Raw genomic sequence first — 21,725 nt, forward strand, 5'->3', positions numbered from 1 at the left:
TGAATCGCGTATAATTGCTTCTATTCGCATCCTATTGCCGTTCCGATTGCAACAAATGTTAATGTCTGTACAATGTGTCAATTTTAGTCATATGACCATGCTAGTGCAGAACTTTGAGAGTCAATATTTGATGCAGAAGAACAATAAAAATCACAATAGAGGTCAGGGTAATGTTAGCCGCAATCCTATTAATTATGCTCCTGTTCGCAATCTAAGTGTACAGAATGGAAATAGCTCCCACGCACAAGAATATGGCAATCGTCGTTTTAATGAACGAGCGTGTAATCTAAATAGTACCGGTAATTCAACTCAACCTAATGGTAGAAATAGTAATAGGAATTTCAGAAATAATTATCGAAATTATAACCGTAATAACAATTACCATAATTTTGCACAAAATCGTCTTGCAAATGGCAGGAATTTTGTAAATAGGAATCAAAATATGGTAACATCCTATGAAAGACAAAGAAGTACTATAGATTGTGCTATCCAATGCTGCTTAAATGAGCCCTTTGAACGAATAACTTGAACTATTAAAAAGGCGTCCGACAGATTTGTATTAGATCGACCTTTGCTTACGTCTATGGTTAATGTGTTCTTTATTCAATTTATTATTAAAATGTACGTTAAAAATATATGTAATTTGTGAAATATTACGAAATGTCGATGGAATAAAGTTATGTCAGTCTACCGAAAATACTAGAAAGAAATGGATGGACTTAGTCAAAAATGTAGTCCCTCCTGGGATTATGAGTAAAATTAATATAAATAATGTATAAAAGAGGTAACTTAATCTCAAATGAGATAAACACAGTATTTTATAGTTATATAATTTAGTTATTGTATTTTCCTCTTGTTATTTTATTTTCAACTATTTTTCTAGTGTAACAATTATTTTCTTCAATGTTAATGTATGCTATATTGTTTTATTGCGTTCACAACACTATAATTACTCCATAAGCACTTTGTGTGTTCTATATGTATATTCACGTAGAATGTTTATTCCGTGTTTACATCCTAATGATGTTAAAGGAATTTAAAAAAAATGGATCAATTTTAATAGAGAACATATTTAACTCTATGTAATTATGCTCAATTCCATGAGTTAAACTATATACATTATAGTAAATATATCCCAATGAATCTAAAAATAATTGTGGGACCGTATTATTATAGTTATTTTTCTGTTGATGCACCTTGTTATTTATATTATAATGTGAGGCCAAAGAATATGCCTAATTATGTGATTAATATATGATATTGATATAAAATGTAATCTTATATATATACAAGCGTTGTTCAAAATGTGTATTCTTGTACGGTCCAGGATTCTTTTCATTTATTGTTAATAAATAAATGAAATCCATGTTCGTGACGCCAGATACAACGGTATGTTGTATGTGTTGTACTGTTGTACTATTATTTATCTGTACAGGTCTTAGAAAGACGATCAGAGGTGCGACAACGGAGCATATTTTGTAAAGAAAAAGAAAAAGGAAATTGTAATGATCATTATTGCTCCTTAGTTACAGTATATAAAATTAAATAAGAGAGGTTGTAGAGTGAAAGATTACGAAGTTCTCAGAAGAATTGATGTTCAAGAAATTAATGGTTTGTAATAGGAATATTAAACGAAGGTATAAATAAATAATATTTACGTTTCAATGTTCTGTTATAGATATTGTGGCTCAAGAAATACTTACTAAGAACCAGCAGTTACAAGTTGTCATTATTCCATTAAGTTCTTAGCGTTGACTCTATTAACGAATTCAACCGAGAAAATTGCTCTAGATTAACTATCTATATGTATATATAAAAACAGAATAAAAAATTCGCATCCGTTCAAGTTATCGTAACGGACGGACGGACACACTAAAAACACAATGCTACACAGGTAAATCTCATAGAGTGATCCTAATAAATGATGGGGTGAAAACAACTGGGGGATTCCCAACGAAGAGGGAAGGGAAGTACTGAGCAGGGTTGCTAGGTCTACGAGAATCCTCATTGATATAAAGAAAATTTTTAGAGTAATGTGTATATGGTGCAGACAGAAAAATGTTCTAATATGCTCTTGAATTAGAATAGATAAATTAGGCATACACTTGGGGTATACAACTGTAGTTTATCAATTTAATTTGTTCGTAACATTGTTCAATTTTCACCTTTATACTTTTTTCTCTAACGTTGCTAACCCTGATAAACCATCACATTTTCTCACGCCTCTGTCTATATCTCTAAGAAAATAAAAGCAGCAATGAATCCTCTCCTTCCTCGACATTGCTCAAATCTGATTGGTTGTTGCTTGTACAGACGATGGAGCTTGAATTTCAGCAAAAAAAAAAAATATAGAATGAAACTCACTGTTAAAAATAGATTCTTAAATTTGAGAAACAGGTTCTCTGTTCTCGGCTATCAGGGCACGGAAAAATCTTTCCTTAGAAACGAGAGTGGAAGTTCTCGTTTATGGACATGAAAGGATAGTAGAGGAAGTTGTATAAAACTGAACTCGAAACTATTCTTTATGAATGAGAATTGTTAAATCTCATTTCTATGAAAGTTTTTCCTTGGTATACAGACAAGAAACAGTTTCTCATTAAAAAAAAAAAAAAAAAAAAAAAACTATTGTTCACAATGACGTCTATGTTTGTCTGTATATTTCATAAAAATCCGCTCTTGAATCCGTTATCTCAATATTATCACATTTCTTCTATCAGAAAATTGTAGAGTCCTTCAATTTCATGAAAATCGTTAATATCATTCAAAATTGTTTCCTTTTCTAAAGTTTGGATATCATAAAGGATATACAAATAGGGTATCATAAAGATATCCCTAAGTCCAAGTGATGCTAAATTGTTTCCTTCTGTGAGGAAACGGTGTTGTTCCACCCCGATTGAATGAAAATTTGTTGGATCTATTTTCAAGGTAAAATGTATTACCAATTGCTCGCTTTTTAGATTGCTTAATTTTCTACGTTACCAAAACTATGAGAATCAAAATTTTGAAGTGATTTATATTGAAATTATCGAACCAAGTGGTCGAGTAATAAATAAACCAAAATATAAGCACTATCGAATTGTACCCATGCAGCACCGTAACTTAGATTTTTTTCTGGGGTAGCAAGCATTAATACGCGTATTTGGGCCCCTAGGAAAAAATGTTTTTCTAATTCTTAGCCCCCTCTCTCCATCTTTCTCTTACTCTTTATGAGCCTCCCAGAGCCTGTGGGCCCTCCCGCACGGAAAGGTCTGCGGGGCCGTTAGTTACGCTCCTGGACCCTGTTTCATACATGACAAATAAACTAAGGGGACAATATTGACATATTTCAAAGCCATATGAATAAATATTATTTCTAGGGCCCCTAGTAATAGATTTTTTTACTGAAATGGGCCCACGACTCCTTTTTGTTTCATTTATATTTTGTGTGCTGTTTTGTTTACGTAATATAGTGAACCTGTTTGATGTTTCATTTATAATTTCATGCTCGTATCGTATGTGAAGTAAGAAAATTTTATCTTAAAGTAGACCCCCTTGAACGGCAAGGAGCTTCCCTGGGGGCAGTTGTCCCCTGCTCCCCATAAGTTACGGCCATGTACTCATGTTTCAGAATCGTGAGAACGCATGTGGAAGAAATTTTCATAGTCAGATTGGATGTCATAAGGAGCTTTAACAGTTACTTAAAATTTACTCTTAAATTTTGAAAAGAAATAATAAATATAAAAAAATAAGTCAATATTTAATGATGATTGTGCATTGGTCATTAAATCTGTAAAATTCTTAATAAGAATTTGGTGGTAGAAGAAATTGTAAGGGCTATAGTAAAATATAATGTATTATTATTATTATTATTATTATTATTATTATTATTATTATTATTATTATTATTATTATTATTATTATTATTATTATTATTATTACAGATCGATGCATAAGTCGTAACGTTTGGTTTATGGGTTGGCAACACGGATATTCCATTGTTACTGTTTGGTTTGTTATTTCCTGTTGCTAAAATTACAATCTATTCTTATTCTACCATGTTTTACAGCCGAAACAAGATGCAGTAACAAGTAGACAAAGTTCAACATTTCCACCACATTCTGCTGTTTGATTTTAACCCAGGATCCAATGCAACAGAAGCGGCGAAAACAAATTCATGCTGGTATGGAGTTAATGCCATTGCTGAAAATACGAGAACGAAGTGATGGTTAACCTCAACAGAGAAAGGAATTTCCCTACAAAGGACACTACCCATACACAAAGATTCATGTTGTCCATGTGGTGGAACAAAGGTGGAATCATTCACTACTAATTGTTTTCAAAGAACAAAATAAGCAGTGTTATTTTTTGTTTATCTAACAACTAAAACGACTCGCTTCCGCTGTTGCGGACAAATGACCTGGACATTAAGTGTTGTTACTGTATGATAATACGCGCCCATATTCTTCCAAATTGACCAAAGAAATTGTTGAAGAACTCGGCTGGTAAACTTCCACAACCACCTTATTTCTCTAACCTTGCGCCTACAGATTTCTATCTTTTGCTCTCTCTCCCTCTCTGACGAAGCTACTTTCGAAATTTGACTCACTGATTTCTTCAACTCAAAACCATATGTTGTTATAGGCATGGCATCCAAGTCCTCCCACAACGCCAGCAGATTACAATTAACAATGAACAAAAGTAATTACTGACGGACTGACTGACTGACAGTGTTGTGTTGTGTCGTGTGTAAAAAATACAGTGTAATGCAGTGATTGCCAAACCGTCGATCGCGAGCTTCTAGTAGCATGTGGGGAAATTTTCGATAGATTGCATTAACACTTCGGTAGGCTAACCTTGATTCCTCCACTGAGCTGACGCTGACGACAACTGCTTGTTTCTCCTGCGGAACGGCCATTATCTGCTTTATCTCAGAGTTGATTTTATACGCGTAGAGTTGTGCAAATTATGTTTTTCGTGTGTACATTAGACATTTGCTAATTTGGACAGTTTGATTTCCTCAGTAAAATAAAAATAGTTGGTAGTTCTTTTGGTTGGTAGCCAAGGGCGCCCATGTTGTGGTTTCCAAGGGGGGCAAATATAAGCGAGGTTTCAAATATAGTTTCAAATTTTGCTATAACTAATGTAAAAAATTCTATTGGGCTTTCGATATTCCCAAGTACGATTTCCACTTAGTGGGGGCGAGCGCCCCACCTTGCCTCCCCTGATGGGCACCCTTGTTGGTAGCTCACAGTAGGATTTAAAAATGGTACGATAGCCCAGAAGCTTCAAAACTTTGGCGAGCACTGGTGTAATGTTTTAGTTTACTGCCTGTGCTTGTGACCGGATCAGTATTACTCATTATAACATAAAGATCCATTTTCCCTTATATAGGTAAGTTCAGAATTTTGTTGTTGGTTATTTTGGGGGTTAATGTCTCTTTCACGTATGAAGACTATGTGAAACGACGCAGTGAGCTAACCATATATATATGATGTTCTATCAAACCCAAACATTTTGGAAATACAATAATACTAACCATTTTTTTTTTCATGAAGAAGAATCAGTACAAAATCTGAGAGCTCTGGCCTTTACTAGTGCTTCATAGACTTTACTACCGACGTACTGTTTTCAATGGCTTAAATGAAACTACAGAGAGATGTTTGTACGGTGCAAGTTCGCTGAAATACGATATAGTAAGCTAAAATACATTTACTTTCTGCTTTTCCGATAGCAACATAATAACACGATAACAATTTATTATCAAGCTAATGTCAATTTATGGGTAAAAGAGGAGAGATATGTTACCACAGGGAAATAACTTCGAAAAGCATAACATCGCGTATCGGTGTTCATAACCACCAGGCTATTGTCGTTTTTTTCTTTTACTAACTGACAGCATGAGCCTTTAATCAGTGATGCGTATTTATGTTCAATGAAGCTTTTCAGCGTAATGATTACCTTATAACTTTAATATGTTGTTAGTGAGCGGAAAACGTTCAGTCAACGGGAACTAACATAGAGGTAAACAAAACCAAACACAAAAAGGACCATTTTGTATTTGTCTATCAATATATAGAGATGCTAATTTTACAAATGTTTCTAACGTTATAGCATCAGTTCGAAACGCTTTGAAAAAGTGTGCCTTTTTTTCAACTATATAAACTCGATAATCTGCAGTGATGTTGTAGACTCCTTTGATTCACGTGATTCTGGGTTCGAATACAAATAGGTGCATTAAATAATTATGTCATATCATCTCCTGTACTCTACATGGTAAACATTTCGATTAGTCTTTTATATCATCCGAGGTTATGAATCACTGTTTCATAATGTAATAGCAGGAGAATTTTGGAAAGGATTATATACAAATACAAGTTTCGAAATTTATTCTATTCGTATTTATGCTTATGGCTTGTGCAGACAGAGAAACAAATTAATTCATATGAATAATATTTCTGAACATTCTCGCCACATGATTGACTCGGAATGATACTGCGAAAACTTAGAAAAATGCATCACGTTAAAACACACACGACCAGTCAGATACACGGAAGTTTGATAACGGGTCAAGCTCTAAAGTTCAAATAATTTTAGGTGTTTGTATACATTCTCGTATGTTAATGTGCTAAACTTTTATTTTTGGATCATGTCTTGCTCAAGAGGGGTTAAAACGTCCAACATTCCTCCTTTGAGTACATCACTACACACGAAAATGAAATGAAATGTAGGGATGCGTACGAGACGAGTCGAGACAGGGTTTTCCTGACAAAATTCGAGTCGAGACACGGCTCTTCCAATAGAAAAATATATATTTTTCGAGTCGAGACATCACTTTTAGAGCACATTTTCGAGACGAGACAGCCACAAATCTTGTCTCGTGCGCATCCCTAATGGAATGAAATATTTGAATTTAACGTCTCACGATTATGCCCTTTAGGCTAAAAGAGATGATAATTAAAGCAAGTGAATGATGATGCAAAAATTGGTGGAATGAGAAAGTAGGAGGAAACGGGAGTACCCCGAAAAAAACCCACGAGCACGATGTTGTCCACCAGAAACTTACTTGGCTGGGAATCTTACCAGGGACCTCACGCACCAGAAGTAAGTGCTCTACCACTGAGCCACCGTGCCCCCTATCGTTACACACGACTGTAACTATAAATTCTAATTGATAGATATTACAAAGTATTTGAGATATTGGGATAATACTGTGAAATACAACCTTTGAGCTGACAACTGGAAGAAATCATGTACTATAGTCTGAGACGCAATGTTAATTATAAAATTACTGTTAATATATTTATTTCATTTTCTCTCGGAAAGTATTTTCATTTTGTTCATATTTTACATTTTAAGAAAGAAAAGAACACTGACTATATATAATAAAACTCTATCACTTACTTGAAAACTTTAGGAAAACCTTATTCAAGATTATAGATGGTTTCGAGCGTAGGACACTTCTCTAATTCCAGGACGATTATATATATATATATAATGTGTGTGTGTGTGTGTGTGTGTTTGTACAGTATATGTATGTATATTTCGAGAGAGTGGAAAATCCCCTATATTGTACCATTTTAAAAAAATGACTTATATTTCGTAAGTATAATGAAAATTAAACAGAAAAAGAGCCTAAGCACCTACATTATTAAGTGCTATTTTAGGTAGTGTATGAAATCATTGAAAAAATCGATTCTACCTATAGTAACTAAAGTATTTAATGAAATTAAGAAGTTAATTTGTAAAATTTAAAAAAAAAACAATTCTCTGTTATTGTATCACTCTTCCCCTATGTTATATCAGGCAAGTAATTTTGGAAATAACATAATGTACAAAAGTCAGGGAATTATTGATTATTCTTAATGCAATTACATTTATGACTACATCTAAGTACGAAACAAATCCTTGTGACAATTTTGAAGCAGTAGATACAATTTAATATACCGAGCAATTATTTTCTTTTCAATATATTAGCATTGTCAAATCTTCTATGACTTTAAATACAAAACATATACGAAAAATCGAAGTTAACAAAAATTCTGTTCGTATTTGCGGAAAATGAATCAGCTATTATCAAACCCTATGAATAAAAAGAAAAATCATTATAGAATACGAAGCACAACCTGCACTTTTGGAAGTCGAAAATTGACAACGAAGTTATGACGGACGAAATAGTCTATTTCTTAACACCTATACTAAATAGGCTTTTCAATATAAAAGGGGACAAAAATTCTGAAAATTTAAGAAACAACTAATAAATAGATGTGACTGCATTCTGTAAGTTAATCATTTGGCCTATAATCAGTAACTTCAAACATATTCTTCACAGTAGGAAATCTTCTGTAAGTTGCTTAGACCCTACATCTACGCACTTGGTGTGCAGCCAACATCTGCAAGGAAGACATTGTTCCTAAAGTTTAGATTCTACATTGTACCGATACAATTTAGGGGGAAATGTATCGGCGAAATCAAGAAAACATGTCAATTTTGTTTTCCTCGTTCATTTTACCAACTGTGAAATATCTTATTCTTTTTATAACAAGGATGCTATATTACTGACAACTAAATAGGGAATCTTTAACTATGTATAATGTACCTTGCATTACGTAGGACTTTAGGTTTCCTTGTAGAAAATGAGGTCAAAAACAGCGAAACATGTAAACATGTATTCAGAACACAACTGGATCACGATGACGTTTGGTACATCATCCAAAAACACTACAGTGTGTTTAACAACCACGTGATGGCTCCAACATGCAGGTTGTTTAAAAGAAACTACACGGTACAATTTTGGAGTCAATACAATATAGTGGACAAAGTCAAGTTATTTTTCATTTCTTTTCAAAGTGTGATAAACGCGAATGGCCCCTCAAAATTCTAGTGGTGCCCTCACTGCTCTCTCCCTTAAACAATCCTAGGTGAGATGCTACTGATTACTCCTTAAATTACATATCAAAACTGTAACTTTCTCTTTAATATTACGTGGTGCAATGAGCAAAAAATACAACTTACTTAACAAAAGCTTAGTAGAATTCCATAAAACTCAACGTACCTTGTTTTCTTCAGTACACGAAGCTCCAGCTCTGACGAGAGCTTTCACGACTTCTGCGTGTCCTCCTTCGGCAGCCAATTGTAATGGGGTGGCTTCTGTGATTCTATTTCGGGCCGATATCACTCCTTGACGATCGAATTTCATCAGTTCTTCTATTACACGGATTGATCCCCGCATTGCTGCTATGTGGGCACAAGTGTTACCATCCTAGAAAATTTTGTAATATGTGAAACAGCACATAATAATAATAAAACAATTGCATAGAAATATTTTAAAATTTACAGATGTACCATAAAATTATTTCTTATTTGAACTTTGCATTATGTTTCCTACTGTTCAAATTAAGCAGAAGTTTAATTTGAATTCAACTTTAAACTTAACATGTGAATAGTTGTTTATTCACTTCCTACACCTAATATATTAAAAATGTCACAAAACTCCTTGTTTTTAATTGAAACACTTTAAAGAAAAATGTACTAAGTGACAAGGTGTTTGAAATTGACACTTTGATTTGTAAATAATACTCATCTATGAACGAACAACAATCTGTAACATCAAGATAAACTAATTTCATATCTAACTAATAATTTTATATTTAATTTATAAAAATAATACGAGTACAGTAGAGTATTTAGATATATTGCTCATTTTCACTAGCTTTCCATACTTCAAATAAGTGTGAAGTTTTTCCTATCGCACTTGCCCTACAGGAGCGATTGCAAAAAATAAAGTTTTTGTAAAATAGTTTCCACTAATAATACAGTCACTTATACCAATAATTGCGAGTCTGTTACTGCGTACAAGGTACCCAATAAAACTATTGTATTATTTTCAACAATATTTCTTAAATATCAGATGCATATCCTCGTTTTATCTTACAGAAATACTGGATTATTACCTCTTTATTACTGATCCTGATTACTTTGTTTTAAATACTTTTTCTGACCATTTCTTGATATTTTTAATATTGTAATTATTTTATCAAACCCAGTATTCATTGGTTTAATGACATGTCTAAGATTTAATTACTAGCTGCGTTAATATAAAGTGCACTTCGGTTATCTATTCTTGCAATTGAGATACAAAGGGACCGGATCTATTTGAGTATATGAAGAGAAAAATTGATTTTTTTGAAAACTAACGCAAAAAATGATTTAACTTATAACGTAAAAATATTAATAAGTTATCATAGCACAGCACATCAAAGAAATAAAGTCCTACTATAAAACCGATTGTCACAAAAAATAAATAAATAAAAATAAAATGTAACTGTCAGAAAATTACTTTTGAAAAAAGAATTGAGCTATTGGGTCTGTCTCTCTGAAGGGACTATTTGAGTCGCTGCTGTATTTTGTTATACTCGTATTTATATATATAAAAAAATAATTCTTAAGTTTCGTACTAACTTACTGAATGAAAATAAGTGAGAATAATTACTTTGGAGAAGATTATCTTATACAAATTAGTGTTTACTTACTAGTAAGTTAAAAATAAAACAAAACAAAAAAAGTAATACTACAGTTGGAATCAAGAGAGTTAATGAAATATTCACTTCACATGCACTTATCACAAACAAATTGTTTTATTTTCGAGGTTCCTACACATTATTGATTATACACAAAATGTAAGTCTCATGTTTCTCTTAAAATTCAATTGACTGAAGTATCCTCGTTATTTGCTTTGGCGAATAAAGAAGCGCCATTTGCAGACGTGACAGGCAAAGGTGACGAAATAGCGTCTGCAGTAAGTAAACATTGTGGCTTACGCACACGTAAGAGTTTTAGTAAATTGTAACGTGCCTTAGGTATGGCTCCGTTATACATGCAATATGCAATCACACAGCGTTGGCATCATATTTGTTGTGTACATAATATGATATTAGGCCAAGAAAATAGGGTTACAAATCACCTCGCTAAGAATATATTCATATTCCCAGCAACTGTTGAATAAATTAAGAAAAATAAAAAAAGCACCAAACTTTTACCAATACCAAACTGAAAATTAAAGAGAAGTTTATCATGCTACTGCGTACAGTAAATATATAGTGAACGTTCTTATTTTAACTCAAATAGCCCCCTTCTTCTCTAATACTTATACTGTACTCGTCTTTTAGTTAAGGCTAAAGAGCACAATGAATGTAGGAAAGAACTTTAGTTTAAGAAATAAAGAAAGTATGATTATTATAATTATGCGATTTTTTCTTAATTATTTCATAACAATATTGTTTAAAATATAGTCCTGTGGTTTGGATCTACAAGGGTCAATTTGAAATTTTCATGTACATGAAATCTCATGAAAGAATAAAACAATTTATTAAGCAATACTCATACAAGCTACTGGAATCAAGATTCTAAGTTAAAGGTCATATTTGTTAAGAAAAGTTATGTTACATATTCTTTGAAGCTCTACTTGTTGACAGTACCTCTTTTAGATTCAAGCTACATTAATAAGACTTTTCCGTAAGCTAACAATACATTGCGAACACTAAGAATACAAATGATAGTAATGATAAAAAACAAAATTGGATTGTTTAAATGAAATGTTAACAAGAGAGTGACTCTGTAATCCAAGTATTTACTTGTTACATTACCGTTTCGTTGTGTTTTACTCTGCATGTCAGAATGTGGCAGCACAGTCGTGTATCGATTACCAGATTATATTTTCACGAGAGCCAAAAAATAGCTCAAAAAATTAACTCTAAGAATAACCAATCATTTGCATCAGAAATGAACTCCAAGATCTCACCACTTTTGACTCTTGTATATTTTTCGTAACAAATCAGATTTGTTTTCCAGGTTTTCTTTGCTGACGTCTTCTGGATAGGCGCATAAGGAAAACATGGAATTTCAATCATGTTCCTAATAGCACATACAAAAAAGACAACATTTGTAAATGTTTGGGTCTCTTTAACTCGATCTTGGCGGATAGTGTAACGGAATGCGGTACTCCTTTACACTATTAACATTAGTAAATTTATTTCCATTGGCAAAAGAAAAGGTCATCAAGTTGACTATTGCAGTAATCCTTTCTCTCTTTTTTTAAAAATAGTAAAGCATGCTTTGTTATTTATCAAAGAGATTTTTGTCCATCATTCATACAATCCTGATATATCTCCATGACACTTCAATCTCTTTAGTCAATGAAATAAATTTCTGAAGTAATTTGGCACACGCTAGAAATCATAGACCATTAAAAATTAATTCCTGTAACATCTAGTGCAACTTTTAATGTACCGTACCAATCATCTAGTGACGCGTTTGTGACTGATAATTATTATTGTAAATATAGATCGATGCTTCAAGACGCATTGAATTATTTTTTAAACTTTATATATTTGAGGTACTCAATAAACTAGTATGCACATTTCATTTAAACAACGGAAATATTGAATTAACTCATGTAATACAATGCAACAGTGATCATGTATTTTATATTTTAATTTAGAACTTGATTGCTGATATTTTGAATCTAATTAAACAAATTATTTTTGTAAAAAATACTTCCACGTAATTTGTTCCCAAATTAGAATATTATATAGTAACTTTAGTACAAATACGTACTTTCTATGGTTACTTACCCTAGTGCAGGCCATTACAAGTGACGGATGTTTTTGTAAGAACAGTTGAACTACTTCGGAGAAATTGTTTTGGGCTGCTACGTGGATAGGTTTCTGTCCAAGTTCATCAGTAGCATCAATGCTGGCGCCCAAATCAAGTAACAGCTGACATACGTCCAGTTGACCGGCTGCTGCTGCCAGATGAAGAGGTGTTTGCTTTTTCTGGAAGAATAAATTACGTGATTAGCATCTACCAGTAGAAGTCAAAAATTATACTTTGTATATTATACTAAAATACATGACTTTTTTTAGTTTGACGCCCCAAAAATATATGTACCGAAGCTTAAGAAGACAGCAATGCTAATAATGAATTAAATGGTGTAATGATGAAAATGGGAGAAAACAGGATAGCCCCTCCAAAAAAGACAAAACACATCTGCAAAGAAAATAATGCAACCAGTAAATTGAAACATGTTTATACTGTGTTATTATATATATAAAAAAGAATTTGCTGGAAACCCAATCGGAAAAATACCATTAGAAAGAATAGGCGCAGATGAGAGGACAATATTAAGGTGGATCTCGAGAAAATAGGAACACAAAATAGAAACTGGATCCAGTCGGCTAAGGACAGATATCAATGGAGAGCGTTTGTTCTGTAAGGAGGTAGATATATTGAAAATAAATTATGAAGTATTTTCATTGCAAGAAACATAAATTAGTTGTTATATCAAAAATGTTATTGTTACGGAAGGCAAGTGCGTTCTGCATTCCCAATGATATTAGAATATTTTATAACACTTATATATCTCTAACTGTAAAGAAGGCATAATCTTCTAAAGCTGGACTTTTTTTCTTGAAAATTTTTTAGAAAACATTTCTTTCGTTAATAACACTTCTGCTCAACAAATGTCCCGCGTTTGTGTTAAATTTGGATGCGACATAATTACATTCAAAATATGATATTCACAAAACGATGAAACGTACTTGAAATTCGTTCAACGAAAACAAATAACAATCTTAAACAACCATTACTACTTGCACAAACGAACAAAATGAAGGAAATTCAATTTGTCAATATTTTGTTTAATTACTCACTTGCCCTGCCTACTTACAAACACAGTACTAATAATATGATACAGTCGAAGGTAAGAAGACCAGAAATATCAACTCAAATACGAGATATCCAAGGCAGCATCCTGAAGCTACCGAAGAGTTGGTTTAACAGTTATCACCGAGAATCACCGAGCTTCAGGTTGACAAAGATAGCGCTCCAAAGTTACGAAAGAAAGTTCAGTCACTTTAAAGACGACAGGAGTTATAAATTGAATTACAAAGTGCGAAAGATAATAAATGACTTGACGATGTTACAACCATTGATAATCCCATACAATATCAGTCAAAGAATCCCTTTACCTTCTATCTTAAAATTTGTTGATCCTTGACTATTTAACCAAGTATCGTAATAGCAAACCATTTGTGATTTAACTTATGAATTATCTATTTCTCACAAAAGTATTTCAAAATAATATGCACGTAAAACAATGTCACAAACTAGCTTACGAACTTTTTCTTGAACAAAAATCATGACTGTAATGCAATATTCGGATCGTAAATAACCAGTTCTAATAAAGAAAACTTCACACATGCCAGTTGAAATATTTAACAAAAATGTAAATGTAAATATAAAGTTACTTCCTTCACTTGGAACAAGTCTATGTGACGATGTAAAGATAAGGTTCTACATGTCCATAACCTCAGCACAAAACAGAGATGGCGTAGAGAATGAATCCGTAGCTCTCCTCAGATACCCTTTTGATATATATTGAGGGTGAACACCTAAGTAGCATTTTAACAAAGGTAGAATGAGACAATAAATTTGGGCAATATTTGGATGAGGGGAGAACAAAAAAATAAATTTGAGCAGCATTTAGACGAGGGTAGAACAGGGGAAGAAATTTGAGCAGCATTTAGGCAAGGGTAGAACAGGGAAATAAATTTGAGCATCACTTGAACAAGAGTAGAACGAGAGAATAAATTTAATTATTAATTGGACAAGGGTAAAACCAGAAAATAAATTTGAGCACCATTTGGATTAGGATAGAACAAGGGAATAAATTTGAGCAGCATTTGGACAAGAATAGAACGACAGATAAGTTATACCGTGAAAACAAGGATCCTTGTGCAATTTGTTGCTAGAAATAAAAAGCTCAACATTCACATAATATACACTGAATATACTCATAAATGGACTTCCTAATAGGCCCAGGCAAGATTAGAAGTTAGTGTTTCATTACACTTTCTCATTTTCAAAGGACATCTAGTGTAAAATGTCAGTACAGTTTCAACCTTAAACGACAACTATGAATTTACTGAAATTGCATTTTTTGTTATCTACCTTAAGCTAAGCTCTTCATACTTTTTCTTACCAGTTTAGACGGCATACTAGTAATAACATGTATTCCTGATACTCGAAAAGTTAAGGCTGAAAGAAATATTAAGAAGTCTTGCTGAATATAAGAGCTTAAAACGAGGGATATCAATTCAGTCTATACAATTGTATAAAACTTCGAAGGGTGAAACATGTATGTTTGTGCTTATAAAGGTAGGGTACTTTCAATTTGAAGAAGACCATATGAGAGGTAAATAATCACACTTACTAGACTTGAGCATGTAAATAGTCAGTACCGTTCTTCAGCTACCTTTATTCTCCCTGTTTACCTAGGTATCCAGTTTAAAAAGGCTACTAAAAGCCCAAGTCGAATTGGAATAAGAGCAGAACAAAAATATAGTTCCAACCCTACTGACACTGAGTATTGAACCAGCAGTTTAGTTGGTGAGCAGACGTCTTACTGACTACGTCATCGCGGAGTTTGGGCTTATAGATCTTAAAAAAATTAAACGAATTTCGGCGAAGCCTTCAGCCTTAATAAAAGGTCAAAATTGATTGTATTGTAATGTACCACGTGCTTCAGTTTATAAACATTACACGTGCTCCTGTTTGTAAACAACAACCACATGCATTTTACTATGGAGTACTACACCTCACGTTTGATTACTACAGAAGTAGACGACGAACCATCAGCACCACCTACAAATCACATGGCAACAAGGGAGCAACAGCGCCATCACCGCGCGGAGCGCTTACGTAACGAAGAGGATTCAACGGACAGCTACCAATCTGCGATTGGTCACCCCTCCTCTAACTTGCCTGAAGCTATAGGAGAAACCCAACCTAAAAGCCTCTAGTTTGCTGCTTAACTCTAGGTTTCCCTTCCTCCCGCCTTAACTTGCTCGGAACTCTGTTGAGATCCCAACCGCAGTTGCTTAGCCTACTTCGGGGTTCTGTGACTCTTAACCACCTCACTGCTTGCTTCGGAGCATTGAGGTTTCCTATTCCCATCTGCTTAGCCTGCCCTAAGGCTGCACGGTATTGGCCCACCTTTTCTCTACCTCACATCACAGAAAGTTATATTGTAGTATTTCTTTAATACTGTTATATTTTATTAGAAGATTTTGTAATAAAAACCGGTAGTGGGAGTCGATTCCGGACTCTAATTTACCACAACCCCACAAAAGTGAAGAAATAGATTCGCTAACATAACCACAAACTTCACAGAAATTATCAATACTGTCAGAGGTGAAACGTATCTTTGCTTTCGAATAAATAACACTCGGACACGCCAAATACTTACCTAGGGATTGACTATAAAAAATAAACTTCGGAAGAACTTATTTTGAGGGTAGAGGGTTCATTTTTGTTAATAATGTTCAAGACGTGGGGTGAATACGGTATATACAGTGTTCTTGGAGTGCTAGAAAGTGATTTGGTGGCGCTCTAAATTTTTATTTTAAAGTACGAGCACCACCTATTGCATTCAATAGATAATGTTAGATGAGCGTACTCTTAGTTCTGGCAACTTTTGAATTGATAGTCAGAATGATTAGAAAGAAATTTGTATCTTCTTTTAAAAAGAATGTGATAGATCCTTGAGTGATACTAAAATATTTAGATATAGAGTAAAACTAGTAGGATTAGGAGAAAGAGAAGTAGAATTTTGAAGAAGAAAAGTGAACAGAGTACTAGGATTGCTAGGTAGATAGTAAATAATGAAAAAGGAATGAATAAATAACTAATGAAAGGTATGTAAACATACAAATAAAGGAAGGCGAAAATTAGGTGGCTAGATCAGGTAAAACAATTAGGGTATTTTAGAAAATGAACAACTGGCATTGAATCGTAAACGAAGATGGTATCTCTTGTACGCCGCTTTGCATTTCATCTTTCTGAATCTCCGCTATTACATTAGTACTACTAAAAGCGATTGGCTGTGTATACAGTATTGATTATATTGTGTAGATGGAAAGTTTTTCATATACCTGTTGTGGTATATATATATATATATATATATATATATATATATATATATATATATATATATATATATATATATACAATAGGAAGTCGAAAATCCGAACTAATTGGGACCACAAGTAGTTCGGATTTTCGAAAATGACCAAGAAAATGTCATTTAGGCTTAAATATACTGTACGATATGCTCTTTATCGATACCGTTGTGATAGAGAACATACAGCACTTACAATACCGTACGTAAGGCTAGTTACATTTAGTATTTCTGAGAAACCTGCATGTGCACTAAAGTACATTGTTGTTGTAACTCATACTTAAAACTTAACTTGTATAGGCTAGGGAAAATAAAAATAATAACATGTATGACAAACAATTGCGTATGAATGAGCTTTTCTAAAAACACTGACTTCACAGAACGCCGACGGACAACCCTATTGTTTGTTTTTCGCTAGCGCTAAGACAAAATGTAAAAAGCTTCTAAGGACCGCGTTCGGATTTTTGACGTTCGGATTATCGACGTCCTACTGAACATATATATATATATATATGGTAAACAAGCACAGCATAGTAAATAGAATCATATTTCTATATGAGAAACCAGTTTTGTACAGAATTAATATTCATACATACAAATGGATCATTATTATTTATATAACGTTCCAGAAATCATTATTTCCCAAAAATATACTATTTCCTTTTTCACTATATGTGAACCGACAATAAAGCTATAAGAGAACATCTTGTTGTGTATGAAATACAAAGAGAGAGGTTAAACAAAGCACCTTTAGATTTCTGTGAATCATTTTCAATGCTCAGATTTTTTTTTCTTGTAGTTTTACATCTCGAAAACTAATTATTAAAGTTTGTAACCAAATGAAAAAAGTATCTTTTCTCTCATGTTCTTATTAGGAAACTCTAGTAATTAAAGAAAGTTATTTCCCCTTACGCTATGTATTCTATATATATATATATATATATATACATTTTAAACAAAGTAGCAAATTAACAACTCCTTATCACAAAATTATAATTAACTTTCTTTGGAAACAAGCAGATTTTAAGATAGAAAGATACATAAATACTAATTTTAAAATTTTTGACATTTTTCTTAGTTTTCTCTTAATTATTTAGTACTTTTGTAATTAAGATTTTCTTTTCTTTTACCAAATTAAATTATTATTCATTTGTATTTCCTTTTCTTAATTTCAAGGATTGAGGAAAGTCTTGTGATCGTAGTTAGAGTGGCTGATTAGACTTTTCATCATACATAAAGATTAAATCTGGGATAGATTCCTACATTTGTTTGTTCGAAAAGCCTGCTACCAAATCGTACAACAGATGAAAAGCAATTGTTTAAATTTATATATTTTCTAAGAAGTATTTTTCAGAAGTATTTTACCTGTTTCTTTTACACCATTCACTCGAATAACGGCATTTTAATGGTAAACAAAAAATATTCCATATTTATAAGTACATGGTTTATTCCTTTGTCTATGAAAAATCTACAAAGAATGTCTTGCTCATGGTTCGTTTTTCGTATATTTGCAACATGATGAACAATTGTTTTGATTTCATGTTTTCGGATTACATAGTTTGTTTTTAAATTATCTTTCGTAACAAACAAATACATCAATAGAATGTCTTCGAATTGGTTACTTGTTTTGCAGTTTATCAAGGCAGGGTTTCCACATTCTCAAACATCAGGGAAATGAAAATATGTCATGGAAAATCAGGAAAATCATGCATTTTGTGTAAAATGTAATAGAAGGTCAGGGAATCTAATGTGCAAATGTAACATACCTTTTTTCAAACTAACATTATTTCCTTTCTATCAGTCATAAAATTGACATGTATGAGGATCATAATAATACAGCTTTCTTAATGATGACAGTGATGCAGTGTTGCTATTTCGTGCTGAGGGAGAGAGGTAGAAAGTGTAACTATATATATATATATATATATATATATATATATATATATATATATATATATATATATATATATATATATATATTTGTATCTGAGACAGATAATGGACAATTGATTATGTAAAAGCAAAAATCGAAGTATGACTTATCGTCTTCCTGGACATCGGTTTTAAGATAAACTACTAAAAGAACTGAAAGCATCAATAAAGATAAACTTGTTTTCAGGCTTGTCTATCGAAACTTTTTATTGGGTACAATCAAGAAGATTGTGGAAAGGAGCCCTCTGAAGTACAAACTGGTACGTGCTCTGTCAACTTTGGACACCAGGCTACAAAAGAACAATCCAGAACTTCCTCAGTTTAGAATGAAATGCATCCTGTAAACTCTGCACGAGCATAACAGAATATTTGACTCTGTGGCTGAGAAAGCAAACTATGAATTATGTCTTTCTGTACTGAATCCAGGGGTATTAGTCTCTTGACTTCAGAGAATACGAAGAGAAGATGGCCAGCATCAGGTTAGATAACTTCTTTACAAAGGTAATATCCAAGAAATAAGACATGTGAAAATCTCTTTAATTTCACCCCACGGCAATGCCTCAGTGGTAGGCGGATTTTCAGTCAATAAGACATTTATTGTATTATAGAAAACCAAGTCGAAAATTCTCTGGTAGCACAGAGGTGAGTGCATGATGCAGTTATGTACTATAGAGGTGTGGAATCTGTTCCTGTTGATCGAGAAATGCTTCTCTCAGTTCGTTCAGCTCGGAGACGCTATTATGAATACCTAAAACAGAAACGAATCAAAAGTGCAGAGGAAAGAAAAAAATCAAAGGTGAAAAGAGAAAACTAAGTGCTAAAGTTAAGCAATTGGAAGCAAAGAAATAAATGGAATTATGTTACAAACAAGAACAAGACCGCTCTCGTACAACAAATTGAACTAAAAGCAAAACAAAATTCTCTTTAAAAATGTAAATGTGAGGATTAACATGTCTCAGAGTTGGCAATATTAGGACTGATACTGGGCTGCAGTGGCTCAGTGGTTAGAGTGTTTACCTTCGTCGATCCCAGCTCGCGCTAGGTGAAATTTGGGGTGGACAAATACCGTTTGCGTGGGTTTACTCGGGGTTCTCCCGTTTCCTCTCATTTTCTTCATTTCATTCATTTCTCATCGTCACCATCTCCTTTAGCCTAGTTGGCCCCGTCCGTGGGACGTAAAGCTTAAAGATTTCATTTCATTTCATTTTAGGTCTGATAGTATTAGGTCTTACTAGTCAGTCCGAGTTGGCAATATATTCTTGACTGCATGTTATATCGCTTTTTATTGTTTTTTCAAGCAAAAAAATGTCTAGTTTGCAATGTCAAGGTATGTGATACTGTATCATACATATATTATTATATACTTACATGTTAAATTTTGTGTAAATAACAATTACTTATATTGAATATAACAAATATGCAAATGGTAATTAAAGAATTGTGTTCTACGGGTATGGAGATAGAGGAGACCGTTAAAAAGTGTATGGTAGGACTTATTCGTATCTTTCCATTTATATTCAAAAATTTATGTCGGGAAAAACAAGAATTTGTGTCAGGGAAAGTCAGGGGAATCGATCTTCAGATTTTTGTGGGAACCCTGAGGTTAACGTGAAATTCGAACCATATGAGCATCCACCTGAAATCGAACCGCGTGTCTCCAGCGTAAAATGTACTTATGTTTATCTTATAGCCATAGGGAAGAGTTCTGGTAATGTAATATTTTCTGATCGGTTGAAATTTACATGTAAGAGGGAGTATGAGGTATCTTTTTAATAGCTTTCGGACTGTTCAAAAGTCGAAAATCTTTCAAAAGCCTTAACGTTATCAATTAAAAAAATATTTTGAATATTTCATATTATATACTGTTTCGAAATATTACAAGATATGGGAATAAAGGATTAATTCTGATAACGGCCCATAATACAACAAATTTGAAACTTTACACGAGAAGTTTTTTTTTGGTCCCGTCTTTTACGTACACTTATGTCCAAAATTATTGTCGCATGTCTATAAATATGTTGTTGTAGGAATATAATTTGATAACGAATTCGCTCGGTATTTCTTATAATGTTAGTACGTGTATAATCGGCAAAGACATGTATGTGGCAAATTTCATGTCAAAAGAGCAATAAATAAGAACAATAAAACGAAAATAAAACTTTCTTGTCCATTTAGCAACATTTTGTTTTACTCAATCTAATTTTCGTATTTATAATTCTTTTCCTATGAAATTTATCACAAATATACATTTCCCGATTATACACATAGTATCAGTATTAAATGCACCCTGCAAAATCATTATCAAATTATATTCTTACAAGACAGTTATAGATATGCGACAATCATTTTGGACATGAGTGTACTTTGTTCTCTTACTTATTTTGAATGATATATCCTTATCCTTATTGGGCCGTATACTTTGATAAGCTTCACGTGGACATGAAATCTTAACTAGACAAAGTCAATTATAGAATAAAACTTATTTTATTTTAAAATGCTACATAAATGAATATCCAAATCAACCGTTTAAATATTTCAGATTACTAAGCAAGTAGTATCACATTTCAAAGATAACAAGATTCTTCTCAACTTATATATATATATAAAATACCTGATCTTGATCTCTCTGAGATAGCGTAAAGGGGAAGGTGATTAAAGGTGTAAAAAAAAAAAGTTTCTAATACTTTCCGATTCCTTGTCACACACTCAACGAAGAAAGATTAAACGTGCTCTCGATTTAGGTGTTCTTATTTGGACGAAAGATAGTGGAAGATTGATCGATAAAAGGTTAGATAGAAGT

The 21,725-nt window shown here is 32.9% G+C and overlaps 1 protein-coding gene across 2 annotated transcripts in view; it reads right to left on the minus strand.

Moving 5' to 3' along the window:
• nompC (no mechanoreceptor potential C) overlaps window positions 1-21,725 on the minus strand; it is a 603,429-nt gene that overhangs the window by 60,211 nt on the left and 521,493 nt on the right. For both annotated transcript variants that reach the window (XM_081759152.1, XM_081759151.1), the window contains exons 13-14: window positions 12,609-12,809; window positions 9,032-9,238 (exon numbers count right to left, since the gene is read on the minus strand). In XM_081759152.1, the coding sequence (XP_081615278.1) occupies window positions 9,032-9,238; window positions 12,609-12,809 (408 nt within the window). The remainder of the gene's footprint in view (window positions 1-9,031; window positions 9,239-12,608; window positions 12,810-21,725) is intronic.

Source organism: Thermobia domestica, chromosome 5 (genome assembly GCF_964235325.1).
Source record: "Thermobia domestica chromosome 5, izTheDome1.hap1.1, whole genome shotgun sequence".
In the NCBI taxonomy this organism is placed as follows: Eukaryota; Metazoa; Arthropoda; class Insecta; order Zygentoma; family Lepismatidae; genus Thermobia; species Thermobia domestica.